At 41.6% G+C, this 22,901-nt stretch overlaps 2 protein-coding genes and 1 long non-coding RNA gene across 4 annotated transcripts; 2 read left to right on the top strand and 1 right to left on the bottom strand.

Moving 5' to 3' along the window:
* Positions 1-1,449: 1,449 nt before the first annotated feature.
* On the bottom strand, positions 1,450-3,669 carry LOC131220817 (uncharacterized). Of its 2 annotated transcripts, XR_009158839.1 has the most exons (3): positions 3,462-3,669; positions 2,844-3,364; positions 1,450-2,037 (listed from the first exon to the last, which is right to left on the bottom strand). It is a non-coding gene; the product is annotated as an uncharacterized LOC131220817 (long non-coding RNA). The 2 variants fall into 2 exon arrangements; XR_009158840.1 differs by lacking the exons at positions 2,844-3,364; positions 3,462-3,669 and adding an exon at positions 2,154-2,284.
* A 3,664-nt stretch (positions 3,670-7,333) lies between these two features.
* On the top strand, positions 7,334-7,705 carry LOC131221826 (serine/arginine-rich splicing factor SC35-like). Its single transcript, XM_058217129.1, has one exon. The coding sequence runs from the start codon at positions 7,334-7,336 to the stop codon at positions 7,703-7,705; it is 372 nt and encodes a 123-aa protein (XP_058073112.1).
* A 5,437-nt stretch (positions 7,706-13,142) lies between these two features.
* LOC131221824 (uncharacterized) lies at positions 13,143-14,725 on the top strand. Its single transcript, XM_058217127.1, has 2 exons — positions 13,143-13,651; positions 13,954-14,725. The coding sequence occupies exons 1-2, from the start codon at positions 13,143-13,145 to the stop codon at positions 14,723-14,725; spliced, it is 1,281 nt and encodes a 426-aa protein (XP_058073110.1).
* The last annotated feature ends 8,176 nt before the right edge of the window (positions 14,726-22,901 follow it).

Genomic DNA, 22,901 nt, shown 5'->3' with positions numbered 1-22,901 from the left:
ATTGATAAACATGAATGAATATATTTAATTTTTTCAATAATTTTCTAGCCATTGATAAATAGATATGGATGAATATATCTAATTTTTAGATTAAGTGATCCTTGTGATAAGGCTAACTTATTTGATGGATTGAAAGGTTAGAAGTTAGCAGCTCCCTCGACCGTAACTTATAGTCCATGAGATAGGTTTTATTATTATTGTTATTATTTATTTTTACACAGACTCGCCCATTCCGCCCATACGCATACTTTGGTGCACTTGCACTACAATATTTGCTCGAACCTATGGCTTCATATTGAAACTCCAGAGAGTCCATAAGGTGGGGTCCACCCAGCGTATATCTTCATCTCTTATGGGGATCATACATAGGCTACTTTTATTATTATTATTATTTTTTAAAAAAAATTAATTTTTTCTTTTTAATTTCATCTAATGGATGTAAATGGTAAATGGGAATGGTTTCAAGGAGCTGTACGTTTGCACCGATCAGGATCAAGATCAAGGCTAGTTAAGGTATAGTAGGGGTCGAACACCTGGACCTTACAATCTGCTCTAGTGTTCGTTTCCATCAGCGGGGCCCACTTTCTAATTATCAAAACCGTTAATGAGACTGATCGACTTCACCTTGAAGTAGCCGGGGCCACAGAAGTTTTGAATCAAGCTGAAATTTATGTTTTCCCTTAGACCAGGTCTATGTGACCTTATGAACAGATTGGATGGCAAATAAAACATAACGGTGGGCCATAGGAAGATTTCAACTGTGGGCATTATTATCACCACTAGCTATTTCCTGTGGTGTGTTCAACTTGAGGTTTGGATCTCCATCATTTTTGGACTTATAGCCTAAACTGATCTTAGAAGGTTGATGAACGGAACGGATAAAACCCATACATCAGGGTAGGTCCCACGGAGCCCGAGCCTGGAACGAACTCCTTCCAGCGGAGGCAGGATGCAATCCGCTTCCGCAAACTCATAATCAGAAAATCTAGGCTACTGTCAACAGCTACATATGCTACGTGCGCACGTGTGTAGTTAGACATCATGCAGGAAAGGGAAGCCTATTAGGTGCAGCCCCTTACTATGGGCCCACCTTGACTGATGCATTCTATATCCACTCCCTCCATCCGTTTTTCCTTGTCATTTTAGAGTTGGGGCCACAAAAGCTTTGGACCAAGCTAGCTGATATTTTGTTTGTTTTGTTTTGTTTTTTTATTTTATTTTATTTTATTTTTTTCTTTCCTTCAACCAGTTTTATGTCACTTCGTCAACGGAATGGATGTGCAAAAAATATTTAAGAAACATTACGGTGGGGCGCCCCAGGAAGTTTTCTAACGGTAGATCGTTCAATCAACACTGGTTCCAGATGTATGGTCCACTTGAGAATTTTATCAGCTTCATTTCTAGGCTCATACCCTAAAATGATCTGACAAAAAAATAAAAAATAAAATAAAATAAATTGATGCATTGGATAGGGAATAATGCATCGAAGTGGGCCCACCATGATGTATGTTCCTTATATCCACGCGGTCCATCCCTTTAGAAACCTTATTTTTAGGCATGATGTAAAAAAGATGAAGCAGATTCAAATCTTAGGTGGAACACACCACAGGAAACAGTCCGGATTGAATCCCAATCATTAAAACTTTATGGGGGCCATCGGAATGTTTATTTTCCATCCAACCTGTTGATAAGGTTACAAAGACCTAAATGAAGAGACCACACAAATATCAGCTTGATCAAAATCTTTTGTGGCTCACGAGTAGTTTCTAATTGTTGATCACTGCTGTTTCCTGTATTATGGCCCACCTGAGATTTGGGTCCGTTTCATTTTTCGGATAATACGCTAAAATGAACTATCAAAATGGATGAACGGTGTGGATGTAAGGCACATAAATCACAGTAGCAGTGGATCCATCCAAACTGCGCGTGTTATGATCATTCAGCAAAGCACAAAAAGGCTGTCCTTTTATAGGAGCAGCTGAAGCTTAGCTTTTCGATCAAGTCTCTATAACCCTCTGCAAATCCTCTACAAATCCCCTGCAAAAGAACAATGGGCGATAAAATCAAAATCAAAATTCCAGACGCGTACCTCGAGATGGAGCCTGCGCTTCCTCCACCACCAGCAGGAGACATGGACGAGAAGAAGAAAATACGCAAAGCAGCAGCAACTACGGTGTTTCTTTCAGCCGCTGGGATTGTCGGGTATCTCTCCGGCGGACTTCGCAGCTACACATACCCCGAATCTCTCTCTGTCATAGCCCTTTTCGGAATTTTCTCATTTGGTTTGGCTACGCTTTTCATGTCCTTTCCATGACGTGAGAGGCTGAAGGATCCAAAGGTATGGATTGATTTTCTTTATTTGGTGTGTTGGCTTGATTTTCTTTATTTGGAGTGCTGTTATGATTTTCTGTTTTTTTGGTTATGGTTTGGATACAATATTTTCTTCTTGTTGAAATATTATAAAAGAACAACAATATATGAATGTTTGTGTTTTAATTACTGGATTGGTTTTGGGTTTGATGGCGCCGATGGCTGTGTTCTATCTGGGATTTTTGCAGCATAGGAAGAAGATCATTTCCTGTAGAATTCACTGCAAAAATTGATCTAGACCTTTGAAATTTTGTGTCCCCAATTTCTGTCTTGATTATTATTTTTTAAAAAAATTTATTTTATTTTATTTTTGTCTTGATTATTTCAACTGTTATGAAGGAGCTGAATGTCGAAATCTATGCTGTATGAAGAATTGCCATTAACGCCATCCATCTTCTTTAATCAAGAAAACCCACTGCAAGTTCTTGGATAAAAAGCGGTTTGAAATCAAAGTTGTCTATTGTGAGTTCCACCTGATCAATGTATGATCGCCAGACTTCAACAAAAGATCCGACCCACAAACCGAATTTCACGGCGTCAGACGCACGCTGCTGGAACGTCCTTCTGGCGTAAGAACCGACGCTAATTCCTCCTGTAACGAGAGAGAGAGAGAGAGAGAGAGAGAGAGAGAGAGAGAGAGAGAGAGAGAGAGAGAATTCTATAAAAACCCATCGGAATAGGCAGACAGAGATCACGCCAACCACGAGGGAGAGAGAAAAAGAGAAATCGGGTGCAATGAGTTATGTAGTTTTGTGGGAGATAGAGATAGAGAGTTAGGGTTAGGGTTTTGCATCTCAATTTATGTAGTTTTGAGGAAGATAGAGAATGAGAGTTAGGATTAGGTTTAGGGTTTTGCTTCTCGATCTATGTAGTTTTGAGGGAGATAGAGAATGAGAATTAGGGTTTTTCAAACCATAGCACCAAAAAGAAGGAGAAAATCGTTTTTACTTCCAAAAATCAATGATAATCTGTAGAATTAGCCAATATAATATACCTTTATATATATATATATATATATATATATATATATATATATATATATATATATATATATATAAAGAAAAAGAAAAAGAACGAGGAATGTAATATACCTTCAGCATTACAACATCCATCCAACTTCTTCGTAATACAGGTATAGCCAAGATCAAGGGAGAAATCAAACATCAACATGATTGAAATTTATTGTTATTATTTTGACCTTATTTATATAAGATATATACACAAACACACATATATTCACATTTATGAGACTCTCCGTCCACACGTAATATGGGACACTTTTGAAAGTTGGGAGCCGTTCATCAGATGTATCTTACCAATTAAATGGATCCTCTCATAAATGAAGCTGGCTCCATCATCAGATGGGCCGCACATACTTTTCAATTTGAGTGTTGGCTGAGTCCACTTAATGCTATATATATTTTGTACATGTATGACCAACTGATTGGGCAAAATGACTGAGGAATCATCCAAGTAGTGGTCCCATGTGATGAGTGGCTTGGATATTGCGAAAGCAAGCATGGTTGCACCACATTTGAAAATAATGACCACACAACAAAGCTTCCATCTATTCAGCTCAAACCCGTGGCATATAAGGGTAGATCTCACATGGAGGATCTGTGGGTAGGGTTTTCAGTGGGTCCACAAGATGGGTTGGAGTATCAATCTAAGAGCGGGGCTTCCACTTAAAATTAAAGCCGCTTATTATTCACACCGGTCTTCGATTGTATACATTAGCCTAACTTCCTTATCATTCAATTTGATTGTTGAGACCTATTTGCATGTCTATCAAAATGAACTATATAACCAATGTCAATACATCAATCACTTCAAATATCAACTTTTCCTTTAATTTCATAAATCTCTTTCTTGTTTTGGAAATTTCTATGTCACGTTCCAACAATTAAAGGATTCAACTATTTAATGTCTTCATAAGCCCTAGCCACTCCTATTGGTTAGGATCTTGGTAAAGGCCTTACTCTATGTGTTCATATGCTCCAACTTGAGTATTTAGATTCCCTCAATGCCAGAGCTTTCCCACCTAATTAATAAGATTATGTATTGTATGCATGAATTGATCCACCTACTTTGTGCTTATGTTAATCAAATTGGATTGCCTGCACAAACTCTTCTATGTCACCCCATTTGAAGCCATTAGAAGATGATGTAGAATTAATAATTACCCCAACAATCACCCTCTCTGGTACTAAAATTGTGTAACCCACTTATCATATCAATGAAATCTGACACCCGAATTCAAAAAAGAAAGGAAAAAAAAAAAAAAAGGAAGGGACAAGAGTACACCCACAAGAATTTTAGTGTAGAAAGTGAGAGAACTATATTAATATCAAACCTTACACTTAAAAAAGAAATGTTAAGATGACTAACTCTTGCACCATCCCTTTTTTTAATAGACTCCACGTGAATTTCTAATGAGAATTCTTTCAACTAAGAGATTGACTCCAAATCAATTGTAGTTGACTTCAAATCTAGCTACTCGATTTAGAATGATAAAAGCTTTATAATAATAAAACACATATAGAAAATAGTCTTAACCACATCTCTAAATTAACCCCTTGTATCTTCAATCCCATTTTAAAATCAACCTCCATATTTTTCATAAATAGTAAATTGCAAATCATGATATAGTCTCCAAAATCTATAAATAAACAGGAAAAAAATAACATATATTGGCCCGTTCTGTGGACTATAGGCTTATGTCATTGTTGGGCTCTATAGTAGGCCTAGGTGGGCTTAAGTTGGGCCTAAGTGGGCCATGGGCCAACATCACTTCAACTTGGATTTTGAACTGTCTAGGTTGGGCATGATGAGCCAACCCTATTAAAATTTTCTAATTTTGTGTAGCCTATGTTTAACCTATTCACAGCCCTACCATACTCCATCTTCCAAGCTCTAACCCACCTCTCTCTCTCTCTCTCTCTCTCTCAAGCACTCAAGCTTGCTGAAAATTGTGGGCTACGCTTGGACAAAGATTGGCACAGCTCGGCCAACTTGACACTCTATCCATGGGTGACACGGGTAGTTTGATGGTGTGGGTTTGGATTTGGTTTGTTTTTCGAAATGCCTGACTGCCCCCTTTAGTTGTTCCTTAAGAGTGCATCCACAGGAATTTTAGAGTAGAAAATGAGAGAACATATTAATATCAAACTTCTCTCATAATACATAAGAAAAGCTTATACTTAAAAAAGAAATGTTAGAATGACTAACTCCCGCACCATCCACTTTTTTTTATAGAATTTGTGTGAATTTCTAATGAAATTTTTTTTCAACTTAATTGTAGTTGACTTCGAATCTAGCTAATCCATTTAGAATGATAAAAGCTTAATAATAACAAAACACATATAAAAAATATTCTTAACTACATCTCTAAATTAATCCCTCCTATCTTCAATCTCATTTTTAAATCAACCTTCATATCTTTCAAAAATAGTAAATTGCAAATCATGATTTAGACTCCAAAATCTATAAATAAACAGAAAAAAAAAATTTAACACATGTTAGCCCCTTCAGTGGACTATGGGCCTATGTCAATGTTGGGCTCTATAGTAGGCCTAGGTGGGCTTAAGTTGGTTGTGGGCCTAAGTGGGCCATGGGCCTAATCACTTCAACTTGGATTTTGAACTGTCGCCAACCCTATTAAAATTTTCTAATTTTGTGTAGCCTATGTTTGACCTATTCACAGCCCTGTCATACTCCCATCTTCCAAGCTCTAACCCACCTCTCTCTCTCTCTCTCTCTCTCTCTCTCTCTCTCTCTCTCTCTCTCGAGCATGCTGAAAATTGTGGGCTAGGCTTGGACAGAGATTGGCACAGCTCGGCCAACTTGACACTCTATCCATGGGTGACATGGGTAGTTTAATGGTGTGTGGGTTTGGATTTGGTTTGTTTTTCGGAATGCCCAACTGCCCCCTTTAGTTGTTCCTTAAGAGTGCACCCACAGGAATTTAGAGTAGAAAATGAGAGAACATATTAATACCAAACTTCTCTCATAATACATAAGAAAAACTTACACTCAAAAAAGAAATGTTAGAATGACTAACTCCTGCACCATCTACTTTTTTGATAGAATTTGTGTGAATTTCTAATGAGAATTTTTTCAACTAAGAGATTGACTCCAAATCAATTGTAGTTGACTTTGAATCTAGCTAATCCATTTAGAATGATAAAAGCTTAATAATAATAAAACACATATAGAAAATAATCTTAACTACATCTCTAAATTAATCCCTCCTATCTTCAATCTCATTTTTAAATCAACCTTCATATCTTTCAAAAATAGTAAATTGCTAATCATGATTTAGACTCCAAAATCTATAAATAACAGAATTTTTTAAAATAAATAAATTAATTAACACATGTTAGCCCCTTCGGTGGACTATGGGACTATGTCATTGTTGGGCTCTATAATAGGCCTAGGTGGGCTTAAGTTGGTTGTGGGCCTTAGTGGGCCATGGGCCTACAACACTTCAACTTAGATTTTGAACTATTGTGGCTAGGCATGATGAGCCGACCCTATTCAAAATTTCTAATTTTATATAGCTTATATATGTTTGACATATTGATCACAGCCTGATCACATCCCTACCACACACACACACACACACACACACACACACACACACTCTCTCTCTCTCTCTCTCTCTCTCTCTCTCTCTCTCTCTCTCTCTCAAGCACTCGAGCTTGCTGAAAAATTGTGGGCTAGGCTTGGACAGAGATTGGCACAGCTCGGCCAACTTGACACTCTATCCATGGGTGACATGGGTAGTTTAATGGTGTGTGGGTTTGGATTTGGTTTGTTTTTTGGAATGCCCGACTACCCCCTTTAGTTGTTCCTTAAGATTGCATCCATAGGAATTTTAGAGTAGAAAATGAGAGAACATATTAATATCAAACTTCTCTCATAATACATAAGAAAAACTTACACTTAAAAAAGAAATGTTAGAATGACTAACTCATGGGTTCGTGTGCTTGCGAGGAAATCTATTTCCTCCAAATCCTTTTTCTCCAATTTTGCAGCCAATCTGACATTTGATACCACGGCTGAGGATCTTCTTCGTATTTTCAGTCGTTTTGGGAAAATACAAGATGTATTCTTGCCGTGGAATTGTCAGCTTCACAAATCTCGTGGATTCGCCTTCATCCGTTTCTACTACGAACAGGATGCCCACAATGCTATTCAATGTTTACATGAAAGACGGATTGATGGCAAGGTTGTGCTCGTTGAATGGGCGAAAGGGAAATCGGGTGGCGCTCGGCTTGAAATGTCACCCACACTCCAACCAGTAACCCTACAGAAAGGGCCGGGAATGGCCTGACAGTTTGCTGATGCGGTTACTCGAGAAAAATCAGGAGAACGATTACGGATGGAGGGAAGCTCTGGGATCACTACCATCGCAAACCCAGGAGTAGCAGAGAACCGTCTCCGTCATTTAAAGCTGGCTTTGGTGGGGACAACGGTGGATCACAGTACTCACATTGATCGTCTAGCAGGAGCATTGACGAACCCCAATCTGAAGCTATCTGTAGTGGATGTCGTCAGGATAAATGACTCTAAATTCTTATTAATGTTCAGATCTGAAGCAGACATGGCTGCCATTAGCAAAAATGTCTCACTACATAAGGAGATGGGGCTCAAGTATGTTGAAATGTGGTCTCTTGAAGAGGTTATTGGGGTTGATGGGGTCTGGATCCGATTGTTTGGCATTCCAACTCATGCTTGGATCGAAACTATTATACTCGATCTAGCGAGCTACTTTGGTAAGATTTCTCAAATCGACTCCAACTCACGGTTCAGTTATTTTCAGGCCTTTGCGCGGATTAAAGTTATTCCTCACCCAGGTGTCTGTTTCAGCAATGTATTGCGTTTAAATGTGTTGGGGAAGGAGTATCCTATTATAGCAGAGATGGAACCTATGTTCAAATTAGGACCCTCTCCTTTCATAAAACAAGCCACGAACGAGAGCACCAAAGAATGGGTGGTTAGGAGGTTTTATGATGGGTCGAGACACTCGTCACATGTTTGTGGAAATGTCGAAGCCTTAGAGACGGAGACCAGGAACGGTAAAGCCGGGAGTAGGTTAGTGGTTTGCCCTGCAGTCGATTTGGGGGATGGTCCTCAAGTTTGGCTGCAGGTGGAAATGGAAATACAGGGAAAAGCCCTCCTGAAATCCCTATTGTCAACGGACCTTCAGGAAGGGTTGGAAATGCAATGACTGGGGGTGACTCGACAGGTGTTTGTGGAAATGACAGAAACAGAGGTGACGAGCGTCAGTTCTTGGGACTGAAGAAGCGACTCCCCCTCAAACCTCAGTCGTAGGCTCGTAACTGGGAGTGGAATGTCATCAGGGACTGACCCATGAACTTCTGCAACATACTGGCAAAATTGCCTCTAGTCGACGAGAATATGAAATGTTGTGTGGAATGGAGCCCTAGTTCAGCCATCACACAACAAGTCTGTTGATGTCAGTTACTTCGATATGATCCATTCTGACAAAACTAGGGTCAGCAATGTTGAAACAGTGCCAATTGCCCCTGCTCTGATGGTTCAGTCAGATGGCCCTCAATCTACGAACATACAAACTGCTTCACCAGGGTGCAGCCCAAGCCATTATGTAAACCTTCAGCAACACTTACAGTACCATCAGGACAATCAGGTCCTCTCTGCTCTACAACAACCCACCAATCCTTCCCTCCCCAAACATCTCATCTAAGGCTGCATAGAGGTAAATGTCACTTCATCCGATGGTCCAACTCCATTCCTCCAACAGTTAGGTTAACTTGCAGTAGTCGAGGTTGAGAGCAGACAACACAACAATCTCAGACAACCTGACAACACTACTAACCGAACTTCCTCACGCACCCATTCGAACCGTCCAATTCCAGAAATAAAACCTAACTGGGAGGAATGGCTATTAGGAGTCAAGGACATGTTCATCGACAGGTCATCTGACATGGGTAGGTCTGCTTCCAGGTCCGTGAGTAAGCATGCAGAGGCTTGTGCTCCTCAGAACCTGTCAGGAATAGATCTCATTGCAATGGGGCCCTCTGGGGCTAAGGATCTGGCTGTGACTTCAGGAGAACAGGGTAATCAAGGAGCGATCGAAGGGCAGAACATGGCTAATCAGGGTGATGGTGCTGAGGACAATCGACATCCGCTCAGATTATGGGTAGACCTACAGTGCGAGGACCCGGAACCGGGCATCATCGATTCAGATACTAGTATCAGCTCCAAGGAAGAGGAAATTGTCAGGAGCAAGGAAAAAAAGAAAAGTAAAACAGTGCAGAAACATATTCTTAGCGATCGGACGAATCAAAGGTTGAAGACCTTGCAGAAGAGGGCCGAGCACAAAGGTTGGGTTTCTGATGATTAGTCTCCTATCTTAGAATGCTCGTGGGGTAGGTAATTGTTGAGGGTCGAATATTGCATATCAGACCCCAGTTATTGCCAGGATTTACAAACATAGTATTGTTTAACGGCCTGATTTAATCATGTTTGTGATGCAAGGCATATTCACGAGCACGGACTGGAAAGGATGCTAAAAGCATGGATTTAAAGCTCAGGCATCACCAAGACATTGGACGGGGCCCCATGGGACCACGATCGAGGATTTACACGTCAAAGATCAGATAAAGTTCAGCCACTCATCTTAAACAGGCCTAAAAGACGTCCAGAATACAAGATCATACGGTTCCCACTATCTGATCAAGTCGAAACTTCATACGTGGCCTGAGGACCATGAATTAACCGTACACATCAAATTTCAACCCTCAGATCCCAATAAAAGTGGCTCAACGGACAAATCAGCCACCAAAACAGTGATATGGGGCCCACCTGCTATTAGGATACGCTTTAAATTTAGTCCCCGCGATTAAAATAAGATGAAAAAACGGATGGATGGATTGGATTTTGCATAAGACGTCAAGGTGGGGCCCACTTTACACGGCCTGTGCACACAGCAGGCGTACGCCCGCTGTGCACTGGACCGGGGTCTCCCAGTCAGCGACGGAGACCCGTCTCCCTCTCCTTCTCGAGCACGGACGAATGGCCAACGGACAGCGTTCGTCCGTTTTTCAGCAGTGGGGCCCATCTATCATGTATCTCCATGATCCAAACCGTCCATTAACTCCAGATATGGTGCGTGACCCTCGTCCAGGTGACCTTCTTCCCCCATGCGAGCATATGCGCGTTTCCAGCCGTTAAACGCAAGATGGACGGCAGAAACAAAGATTCAGTGGGCCTCATCAATAGAAGGAAAAAATGCACCTTCCTAACTGAAATTTCGAGGAGAATTGCATGGACGGACTGGATTTCGAAACCGAAATCGATCATGGACCCCACCAACTTCGACAACGAGCCCCGCGTGCGCAAGCCCTGTTTCCGCGTCCAGTCGAGGTCGGGATTTGCGGGAGATAGTGGGCCACGATCATCAATACTTTGAGTGATCCATATCGTCCAATGTGTCCATAAGGAGGCCAATATTCTAGCCAAGAAGTCGGTTTTGAGGTTACTGGACGGCGAGCCTCCCAAACTGAGGCCAAACGTGACTCCTTTTTGCGTTTTGCTGCGCACGCTGCTGCATCGCTGGCTACGTAAGAAACTTTCCAGGAGTTTTCCGCATGGACTCCAGGAGCCACAGCATGCGCTTAATGCATATATAGAAGAGAGGAGTATTCAAGGAGGGGGGATTCAAGGAGAAGGCGAAACAGAGAAGACAGGGAGGAGGTTTGTGGCTGGAACGTGAAGCTGGTTTCTCTCTTTCCTTCTTGTTCTTTTCTTTCCCTTGTTATTTTTTATTTTGTTGTTTTATTCAGCCCATTCATGTGTGGCTAAACCTCTTAGCTAGGGTTAAGAGGTGAAGCCGGTAGCGAGATGGAAGAGTCTATTCTATGCATTTAATTTAAATTTCTGAACTTAATTTGATTTTTAAGTTGATTATTAAAGGAATATTTTCTCAGTCTTTAATGGTCTGTTGTGACTGAAATTACAATGGGTTTGCAATGGCTTTGAATATTTCTTTTTCTCTTTTAATGTTTATGACGTCAGGAGGCCCTGTTGTTCACCATCGTCTCCTGGGCATGGTTGGATGATAGTACCCTTCCTAACTTTCAGGCACTGTTGATTGGTTGGTAATTAGTTTAATCCTGTTGTTTGCTTTGTCGCCTGGGCATGGTTAGATGATGGAATCCATTCTAATTCATATACCTTTCATCTCTTGAAAACCAGATCAAGTAAGTTCAACTTAATTCCATAATCCTTGATGCAAGCATAAGATCTCCCTGATCTCTACAAGTGGATCCTCTGAATCCCTAGTTTCCATTCCTTGAATTGTTTAAAGTTTTAGATAATTATTCCACAATTATTCTGAAATTCTATTTGATTTAGATTGCATCTTAGGCTAGTTCTATTTCTATCTAGTTTCAGGAAACGTACAAGTTTCAGTCCCTATGGATTCGACCTCGGTCTTACCGAGTTTATTACTACATCACAACCCTATACTTGGGGAGTGAACAGTAATTCCCAAACTACTTGGTTTCTTAAGCATTTGATTAGGAAAACAATATCGGTATTTTGCTATTACAGGAGCCCATGAGCAGGGAATCGAAACGGCCCGCTGTGGCAGCAAAACTGGGATTCCCTACCCATTTTTCTGATGATGTTGTTGACAATAGGATCTGGATTCTGGCAAAGAATCACTTCCAAGTGCATAAGGTTAGGGCAATTAGGCAATGCATCACACTCCAAATTACTGACAATAGCTTGACGCAACCTATCTATGTCACAACGGTTTATGCTAGCTATTCTAATCTTTAGAGGAAGGATCTGTGGGCTGAAATTAGAAGCATATCAGGGGCCATTGCGGGGCCTTGGATGGTTTACGCCGACTTCAATGTCACCACCTCTCTGGATGAACGTCTTGGTGGTTCATTGCAGATGACCTCTTCCATGACTGATTTTCAAGAGGCCCTAAATGATTCGGGGTTGTTCGACGCAGGGTACAGGGGGTCCCCCTACACGTGGTGCAATAATAGAGTGGGAAGAAATCAAAGATGGGCACGGCTAGACAGAATTGTGATTAATTCCGATTGGATGAGTTGTTTTCCGACTTGCAAGGTTGATCATCTGACCCGATCTTTCTCTGATCACTCTCCCCTTCTGCTCTCCCTCCAAGTTGACCTCGCTATGTTTCCTCGCCCATTCAGATTCCAACGAATGTGGACCACCCATGATGACTTTAACTCCATAGTTTTCGCCTCTTGGAATGAAGCGGCCCTCAGCAGTCCAATGATCAAGTTTTCTGTCAAAATGAAAAGACTGAAATCTATTCTTAAGGAGTGGAACAAGGAGACTTTCGGAGACGTCAACAGGAACATTCATCTGGCTGAGGCTAAAGTTCAAAGGGCTGAGCATGCTCTTCTCACTTTGTAAACGGAATCTGCCACGGTCAATCTCAACAGGGCCCACGCTAATCTCAAAAAGGCCTATCTCCGAGAGGAGATTTTTTGGAAATAAAAATCAAGGATCTCCTGGCTTGCTGAGGGAGATAGGAACACGAAATTCTTCCACAAATTGGTCCTCGAAAATCGAAGGAAGATTCAAATTACGAAGATAAAAATGATCTCTGGTGCTACGATCGAGAAACTCGAAGACATTAGTGAAGAAGCAGTGTCCTTCTTTACAAACCTCTTCTCTTCCAACGTCAACAGTCACATTGGTGATGTTGCTAATCACATTCCCCACTTGTGTCTGATGTCATGAACAAGGAACTCTTTAAGCTGGTTTCTATTGAAGAAGTAAGACAGGCTGTTTTCTCCATCCCCGCTGACAGTGCCCCGGGCCCCGATGGATTTGGCGGTGCTTTTTTCACTAGTTACTGGGATATCATTCAGGCTGATCTATTTGTAGCATCTTTGGATTTCTTCAGTGGAGGAAAAATTCCGAGGGCTATCCAATGCACGTTAATCACTCTCATCCCAAAGAAGAAAGATCCAGAGTCTCTTGCCGATTACAGACCCATCAGCCTGTGCAACTGCATCATGAAGATTTTCTCCAAAATTATGGCCTCCAGGTTGGCCCTCATCCTCCCTCATCTCATCTCAAAAGAACAAAGTGCCTTTACTCATGGCAGATCTATAATTGAGAACATCACCTTAGCCAGGGAAATGGCTCTTAACCTCGATCGCAAGGTGTTTGGTGGGAACTTGATTATCAAAGTTGATATGGAGAAAGCTTATGATCGGTTGGAGTGGGGTTCATCGTCCAGGTGCTTAAGAAATTTGGCTTCGCTACCCATTGGATTTCTAAGGTGCAGCGTTGCTGGGAACATATCGAGTTCTCAGTCATCATTAATGGATGGAGTTTTGGTTTCTTTAAGTCCTCTAGGGGCCTGAGGCAGGGGGACCCGCTATCCCCGTCCATATTCATTCTTACAACGGAAGTATTCAGTAGGGGTCTTTCTAACCTCTTCTCATCAAGCTGCTGCCAACCCTTCAAGCTTCCTCAACAATGCCCTACTATCACCCACCTTTTTTATGCTGACGATGCAATATTATTTCTTAATGACAGGTTATCCAATGTCCACATGCTGCTTAGATTCATCACTCAGTACGAAAATGCATCCGGTCAAAAGATGAACATTGCCAAGACGTCTTTCATTGTCCCGAAGAACTACACCAGAACCAAAGTCCAGAAGCTCAGCACAATAACTGGTTACAAGCAGGCTTTGCTCCCTTCTATGTATCTTGGAGTGCCATTATCCAAAGGGAGAATCCCGGCCCCGCAGCTTCACCAGCTTGTCCAAAGGATCATTCGCAGAATCGACGGGTGGAAAGCGAAGCTCCTGAATCAAGCAGCCAAGCTAGTCTTAATCAAGCACGTCCTCTCTAGCATTCCCATCCGTATGCTTGCCGCTATCAACATCCCTAAATCAGTATCCAAATCAATCAACAGGGCGATGGCTAACTTCTTTTGGGGTTCTTCTGAAAAAGGCAATAAGAGGCACTGGGTTAATTGGCAGTCGGTGTGCACTCCAGTTCTTGAAGGAGGACTGGGCATCAGAACCTTCGAGGACATCTCTCGGGTGATCAGAATCAAGATGGGTTGGCAGCTTCTGCAAGGCGGGTCCTTATGGGCAAAGTTCACTTCAACCAGGTACTTCCGGAAGTTCATTGCCTCAAATGGTGTTAATGGCCAACTCTCCTCGTCTTCCTGGAATGAGATTTTTCAAAGTCCTGCAGTTTACTATCAGCCACTCCAGATGGCTGATCAGGGAAGGGAATTTCAGCCTGTGGCACCAGAATTGGTCAGGCCACGGCTTGTTAACAGGCGCCACCGATAAAGCCAACCCTCAGCATTTGAATGAGGCCACAGTGAGAGATTTCTTCTACCCCCGGGTGCTAGAAATCTGTCGGAAATCAGTTCCATTATCTCCCCTCAAGTGATGCGTTCAATCACCGCTTGTCCTCCTTAGTTTTCCAACAGAAAAGACCAGTTGATATGGGATCTGTTTGCTTTCGGAAAGTTCACAGTTAAGTCAGCGTGGAATGAAGTCAGGCCCCACCTTCCTCTCCTTGGCTGGCCTAAATGGGTTTGGTCTAAGGTTCTTCCTCTTAAGATAAGCGTCTTTGTTTGGAAAATCTTTAAAAATGTCGTCCCTGTAGACAAATCCCTCCAGAAGCTCGAAATTCTGTTGGCCTCCCGCTGCGAATGCTGCAGATCGGACCTCCCAGTCATGCAGAATATTGCCCCTGCGCAGGTCCCATTCGTGTCTGTGACGCTGTCTCCTCTGCTCGATCATCATCATGCTCTCGGGATCAGCATCAGTCCCACGTAGGGAGCTCTTTTGACGCTCACATGCAGCGCTTCTCCTGTCAGTTGTAACTCCACCGAAATGCTTCAGTTTAGCACGTAAATACTGATTCGGATCAGAGGGCGGCTTCCCCTGTCCCTGCCTTCGGTGGAGAGGAGGACCGGGATCATCTATTCAGCCAAGGTAAGATTGTTGTCGAGGTCTGGGATCATTTCAGTAAGATTTTTGGTGTCAACTACATCCCGAATCAGTCCGTTCTGTAGCGCTTTAACCTTTGGATCTCCAAAGCCAGCAGGAAATCCAGAGTGTCTAGCCTCATCGGTTTAGTTCCTGGCGTGATCTGCTGGGAGATATGGCTCAGCAGAAATCAGGCCCGCTTTGAAGGTCGCGCGATGTCTGCCTCCCACATTATTTCCAAAGTGGCTCACTGGTTGTCTGAAATAGCTTGCACTATCCCGGGTGAGGATCAAAATTCTCTTGCGGATTCCATCACGCTTCAGCTCCTCAATATCCCCAAGGCTGAGTTTCAACGTCCTAGAAATCACTCCATAGTTACTTGGATTAAACCTGCAAGGGGCTTCCTCAAGTTGAATGTGGATGGTTCCTCCAGGGGGAACCCAGGTCCGAGTGGTGGTGGAGGGGTGTGTAGGGATTGCCAAGGTAATCTGATCTTTGCTTTCCATCGCAACTACGGTCACACCTCGAACATTATTGTTGAAGCTTAAGCTATGCTAGATGGCATCACGTTATGCTCCAAGTTGGGCCTCCGCAACATCATTGTTGAATCAGATTCTTTGACTATTGCCAACGCAGCCGCTGACAGGTATGACGCTATTTCTTGGAACATTTGGTATAAGATAGGTGCGATTCAGGAGTTCCGCTGCTCTCTCAACCTGTCTTTCAGTCACACCTTCAGAGAAGGCAACTCCGTGGCTGATGCGTTGGCTAGATTAGCCAGCGAGGGTAATCCTAATAATTTTTATGTCTCCAAGCTTGCTCTACTGGCTAATGTTCAGGGTTCCCTTCTCCTCGATCAAGTGGGCCTCGGTAACATTCGGCGTTCCTAATGGTTCCGTTCGTCCAGTTTCTCTGTTTTTGGCGTTTCCTTGTTTCGTTGCTTGTGAGTTGCCAGTGTGCAGTTAGGCTCATCTGTTGGGTGCGGTCCCCTTCCTTTTTGTAGCGTCCCCCCTATATGGTTGTTAATCCTTTTCATCAAAAAAAGAATTATATGATAGGAGGGGTCTACTCCTTTTTTGTAAGGACCCTCCTGAATGTCTGTAATTTCGTGTTGAGGAATGAAATCTACGAGTTCCTTTAAAAAAATAAAAAATAAAAAAAAATAAAAATAAAAAGAAGAATGACTAACTCCTGCACCATCCACTTTTTAAATAGAATTTGTGTGAATTTCTAATGAGAATTTTTTCAACTAAGAGATTGACTCTAAATCAATTGTAGTTGACTTCGAATCTAGCTAATCCATTTAAATGATAAAAGCTTAATAATAATAAAACACATATAGAAAATAATCTTAACTACATCTCTAAATTAATCCCTCTTATCTTCAATCTCATTTTTAAATTAACCTTCATATCTTTCAAAAATAGTAAATTGCAAATCATGATTTAGACTCCAAAATCTATAAATAAACAAAAAAAAAAAAAAAAAAAAAAAATTAAAATTAACACATGTTAGCCCCTTCGGTGGACTATTGGGACTATATCATTGTTGGGCTCTATAATAGGCCTAGGTGGGCTTAAGTTGGTTGTGGGCCTTAGTGGGCCATAGGCCTACAACACTTCAACTTAGATTTTGAACGGTTATGGCTAGGCATGATGAGCCGACCCTATTCAAAATTTCTAATTTTATATAGCTTATATATGTTTGACCTATTGATCATAGCCTGATCACAGCTCTCTCTCTCTCTCTCTCTCTCTCTCTCTCTCTCTCTCTCACAAAAGCACTCGAGCTTGCTGAAAATTGTGGGCTAGGCATGGACAGAGATTGGCACAGCTCGGCCAACTTGACACTCATCCATGGGTGACATGGTTAGTTTAATGGTGTGTGGGTTTGGATTTGGTTTGTTTTTTGGAATGGCCGACTACCCCCTTTAGTTGTTCCTTAAGATTGCACCCAGATTGCACCCACAGGAATTTTAGAGTAGAAAATGAGAGAACATATTAATACCAAACTTCTCTCATAATACATAAGAAAAACTTACACTTAAAAAAGAAATGTTAGAATGACTAACTCCTGCACCATCCACTTTTTAAATAGAATTTGTGTGAATTTCTAATGAGAATTTTTTCAACTAAGAGATTGACTCCAAATCAATTGTAGTTGACTTCAAATCTAGCTAATTCATTTAGAATGATAAAAGCTTAATAATAATAAAACACATATAGAAAATAATCTTAACTACATCTCTAAATTAATCCCTCCTATCTTCAATCTCATTTTTAAATTAACCTTCATATCTTTCAAAAATAGTAAATTGCAAATCATGATTTAGACTCCAAAATCTATAAATAAACAGAAATTTTATTAAAAAAAATTAACACATGTTAGCCCCTTCGGTGGACTATGGGACTATGTCATTGTTGGGCTCTATAATAGGCCTAGGTGGGCTAAAGTTGGTTGTGGGCCTTAGTAGGCCATGGGCCTACAACACTTCAACCTAGATTTTGAACTATTGTGGCTGGGCATGATGAGCCGACCCTATTCAAAATTTCTAATTTTATATAGCCTATGTTTGACCTATTGATCACAGCCCTACCACACTCCATCTCTCTCTCTCTCTCTCTCTCTCTCTCTCTCTCTCTCTCTCTCTCTCTCTCTCAAGCACCCGAGCACTCGAGCTTGGGCTTAGGCTAGGGCTAGCATAAAAATCTCAGGCTAAACTTGTTTGGGCTGTCACAGGCCTGGGCCAAACTCAGTCATATGCTGAAAATTGTGGCCTAGGCTTGGACAGAGCTTGGCACAGCCCGCCAACTTGACACCCTATCTGTGGGTGACATGGGTGGTTTGATGGTGTGTGGGTTTGGATTTGGTTTGTTCTTTGGAATGCCCAAATGCCCCCTTAAACTGTTCCTTAAGAGTACACCCACAAGAATTTTAAGAGTAGAAAATGAGAGAATTACATTTATATCAAACTTCTCTCACAATAGATAAGAAAAACTTACACTTAAAAAAGAAATGTTAGAATGACCAACTCATGCACCATCCACTTTTTTAATAGACTTTGCCAGAATTTCTAATGAGAAAATTTTCAACTAAGAGATTGATTCCAAATCAATTGTAGTTGACTTTAAATAAAGCTAATCCATTTAGAATGATAAAAGCTTAATAATAATAAAACACTTATAGAAAATAATCTTAACTACATCTCTAAATTAACCCCTCATTTTAAATCAACCTCCATATCTTTCAAAAATAGTAAATTGCAAATCATTATTTAGTCTCCAAAATCTATAAATAAACAGGAAAAAGTTAACACATGTTGGCCCCTTCAGGGGACTATGGGCCTAAGTCATTGTTGGGCTCCATAGTAGGCCCAATTGGGCTTAGTTGGTTGTGAGCCTAAGTTGGCCATGGGCATAATCACTTGAACTTGGATTTTGAACTGTCCAGTCCGGGCATGATGCGCCAAACCTATTCAAAATTTCTAATTTTGTGTAGCCTATGTTTGACCTATTCACAGCCCTACCACACTCCATCTTCTATGCTCTAACCCACACCCTCATCCATCTCTCTCTCTCTCTCTCTCTCTCTCTCTCTCTCTCTCAAGCTCTCAAGCACTCAAGCTTGGGCTTGGGCTAAGGCTAGTATAAAAACCTCAGGCTATGCTAGTTTGGCCTGTCATAGGCTGGACCAAACTCAGTCCTATGCTGAAATTGTGGGCTGGGCATGGACAGAGCTTGGCACAGCCCGGCCGGCTTGACACTCTATCTGTGGGTGACATGGGTAGTTTGATGGTGTGTGGGTTTGGATTTAGTTTGTTCTTTCGATGCATGATACGCATGTAGCCTATAAGTAATTCAAAATTTTAAATTAAATAGTTCAATTTATAGCTCCTTGTTTAGATGTGTCAAGGACCACAAGTCAATTATCCTACCCTTAGATTGCAGACATTTATTGTATGGTCAAAAATCAAAATTATCCAATGGTCCTATTTTAACAAACAAGTGTCCACCATCCATGGGATTGTTCAAACAATCTTATCTGAGGACAGTCGCTTAAAAAAGGTAGATTCCATACCGCAGCTAGTTTCATATGAGTTTCAATATGAAACATGGAGTTTCTGAGTGCCTAAATACCCAGCAACATACTCTTATTAGTATCAAATAATTCCCATGTTGGAAGTAGGGCTCTCAACAGGCCGAGCGTGGGTTGGCTTGGGCCCGGATTTTGAACTGTTCGGATGGAGCCTGATGGGCCCATCCTATTTTAAACTTTGATTTTGCGTGGCATGAGACCAGCCATTGACAGCCCTAGGAAAGGGGGTGTGAATTTATGATTATAGAAATCACAGGTCTAGTCCGCATGCGGGACCCACTTCGTGTCCCTAAATTCCAAAACCCACCCTAAGTGGAAAATGGGGATGTGGATTGTGCCGTAGTGGTGTTGGGACATGGCAAGATTTAATTAGGCAATGCGCCGCTGCAAGAGATGTGACTGGCCCAGTGCCGTGATAGTGAGGAGCATGGTGTGGATGCTCTTTGGGGCCCACCATTATGTATATGTTTTATCGACACCGTCCATCAATTTTGTGGATCATTTTAGGGCATGAGCCCAAAAATGAAGCATATCCAAAGCTCGAGTAGATCACACCATAGAAAAGAGCGGTGATTGAACGCCTGCTGTTAAAAACTTCTTGGGAGCCACAAAAGTTTAGGATCAAGATGATATTTTTGTTTTCCCATTGTCCAAATCCATGTGACCATACAAACAGGTTGAATGGCTAATAAACATTAGCCTTAAGAGGGTTTTAATGGTGGGTGTTATTATCCTTACTGTCGCCTTTGGTGTGGTCCACCTGAGCTTTGGATATGCTTTATTTTTTAGTTCATCCACTTGAGCTGGCAAAATGCATAAATGGCCCAGATGAAACACATATATCATGGTGAGCCGGCCCCATAGGGTATCAACCCTACTCTACCGCTAGGTGAACTCCTCGCTACAAAGGCCGCATTCCAACGTAACAGCTTTCTAACATGCTTTACATGGGATAATACCCTAAAATTATTTTGAAAAACGGATGTACGGCATGGATGCAGAATACATACATCAAGGTGGGCCCTACACTAAGGACCGCACCGTCTTCGGTGAGTCCAGGGTCTCACCTGATCCGCTCCCCGGTGTGGTCACCCAGCCAATGCCATGTGGCCTAATGAAATCTCACCACGTCAGTCCAGACTGAACTTCCAGTTTTACCGGCCTCTATTCGACCGAATAGACGCGGATATCCTGCTTACTACGCTGGGATGCTAGGTGGGGTCCACTGTAATGTTTGTGAGAGATCCACACCGTCCATCCGTTTTTATAGATCATTTTAGGACTCGTGACCGAAATTGAGGTGGATCAAAAACTCGAGTGGGCCGAAACAGTGAGGATTTAGTGACCACCATTTGAAGCATTCTTACGGCTACGAAGTTTCATATCAGGCTAAGTCTTTGGTGTTTCCACTTCATCCCAGTGGGAAGAACCTTATAAACGGTTTGGATGGCATATAAACATCAAGGTAGATCCCATTAAGTTTTCAACGGTAGGAAAACTCTTTCCCCGATTTCCCTCTCGCAGGGCCGTTTGAGTTTTATATCCACCTCATTTTTGGTCAAGGTCCTAAAATGATCTGAAAAAACGGATGGACCGTGTGGATTTCTCACAAACATCATGTTGGGCCCCACCTAGCATCCCAGCCCAAGAACTTCCTCTTCTTACCGAATACCCTTCCTCCAAAATCATAGATTGTGTTTACAAAACACTTACCGAAGGGAGCGCCACATTGAAAATGTCCCAATGAGCTAGCTTCATGTCTTTGATTTCTCCTGTAGGCGCCATGGAGACCGACACATCTACGTGATCATCTGGAACGTTGATTACACAATGGCCCACCGTAATCTCAACCACTGTTTTTGTTGGAGGGAAATGGCCATGGAGTAGATAAGATTACAGAGAAGAGGTTCTGTGGTGTGATTTGAGGAAGAATACAGTCTTTGTTTTATAAGTCAGCAGATTAGGTGAGACCCCGACCTGACCCCAGACGTTGCAGCCCTTACCATGGGGCCCACCTTGATGTATGAATTATGTATCCACTCCATCCATCGGTGTTTCTAGATCATTATAGAGCATTATTACAAAAACGTAGCAGATCCAATTATCAGATGGATCATATCATCAAAAATATTGGTGATTTACCATTAGTGGACCAGAAAAGTTTTGGATTGATCTTATTTTTATTTTTATTTTACTTAATTCAATCTTATGTGACCTTATCAACATATTGGATTGTAAATAAACACTACCAAAACATTAAGATACGCCCTAGGATGCTTTTAATGGTAGAACAGTCAATCACCACTATTTCTTATAGTATGGTCCACTTGATGTCTGGATCTATTTAATTTTTGGAATGATAAAAAAAAAATGATCTTGAAAAAATGGATGGACGGATAGGATACATAATATATGCATTAAGGTAGGCCCCACGGTAAGGGTGGCACCATCTTGGGTAAGCTCGGGGTCGCACCGAATCCACTCCAGAGAAAAAGGTGCCCTGGTTGCGTACTACGCCTACCAGTACCTAGCTAGAGACGGACGGTCTTGGCAAGGGATCTGTGTAGCCCATCGTGATATTTGTATTTTATCCATGCCATCTATACATTTTGACAAATTATTTTATGGCATTTTCCCAAAAAAAAGATAGATCCAAGTCTTGAGTCGAAAACACCACAGAAATCAGTGATGACAATGACACCACCGTTGAAACCTACCTAGGGCCCACCGTTATGTTTATTTGCTATAAAACATGTTCATAAGGTCATAATATACATGGATGAAGGGAAAAAAGTATATATCAGATTGATCAGAAACTTCTGTCGCCCCATGATATTCTCAACGGTAGGTATTCCATCCCTACTGCTTCCTGTTTTGTGGTCCATTGAAGAATCTGATCTACCTAATTTTTCTCGTATTATCCTAAAGTAATCTTTAAAAATTTATGGACGGAATGGATAAAATATATATAATTAAATATAGCCCCAAATATACTCTACCAGGACCGTCCATCTCTAAGATGGTACAGTGGGGGTGGTACGCAATCCGTGACGGAGAAAAAAAGGGGTCGATGGATTTAGCTGTTGGCAAGTTGACTTCAAAGTCATTATGTTAGTCCTGCACCATTTAAAAATCAATGTTATCTATTAAATCATAAAAATATCATAATTTCATGGCAATCGAGACCGTCCAAACATAACGTCTTAAAGAAGAACTAAACAATTACACTTGGAAGATAATATTAACGGTTTGATTATTTTTTTTCCTTTGAATTAGGACTACTCACTTCACATAGTTCGGATTTCTTGATCACTGTGTGATTTTAGTTTCATGCACCATCTAAAGTGGGACCCTCAGTTTGAATGGTCTGGATGGCTGTATGTATATGCCTAATCTCATCTGAGGAAAGGGTCGCGGATTTTAGCCACAACCA

The sequence above is a fragment of the Magnolia sinica genome, chromosome 12 (genome assembly GCF_029962835.1).
Source record: "Magnolia sinica isolate HGM2019 chromosome 12, MsV1, whole genome shotgun sequence".
Classification (NCBI taxonomy): domain Eukaryota; kingdom Viridiplantae; phylum Streptophyta; class Magnoliopsida; order Magnoliales; family Magnoliaceae; genus Magnolia; species Magnolia sinica.
The sequence above is the reverse complement of the archived record's forward strand: the minus strand, read 5'-3'. Positions and strand labels throughout refer to the sequence as shown.

What these genes read in the sequence shown, in the direction of transcription:
- LOC131221826 (XM_058217129.1), top strand. Translation starts at nt 7,334, where the DNA reads ATGACTAACTCATGGGTTCGTGTGCTTGCGAGGAAATCTATTTCCTCC.
- LOC131221824 (XM_058217127.1), top strand. Translation starts at nt 13,143, where the DNA reads ATGAACAAGGAACTCTTTAAGCTGGTTTCTATTGAAGAAGTAAGACAG. An exon ending in GAGTGGGGTTCATCGTCCAG is followed by an intron (nt 13,652 to 13,953) that starts GTGCTTAAGAAA and finishes TCTTAATGACAG; the next exon opens with GTTATCCAATGTCCACATGC.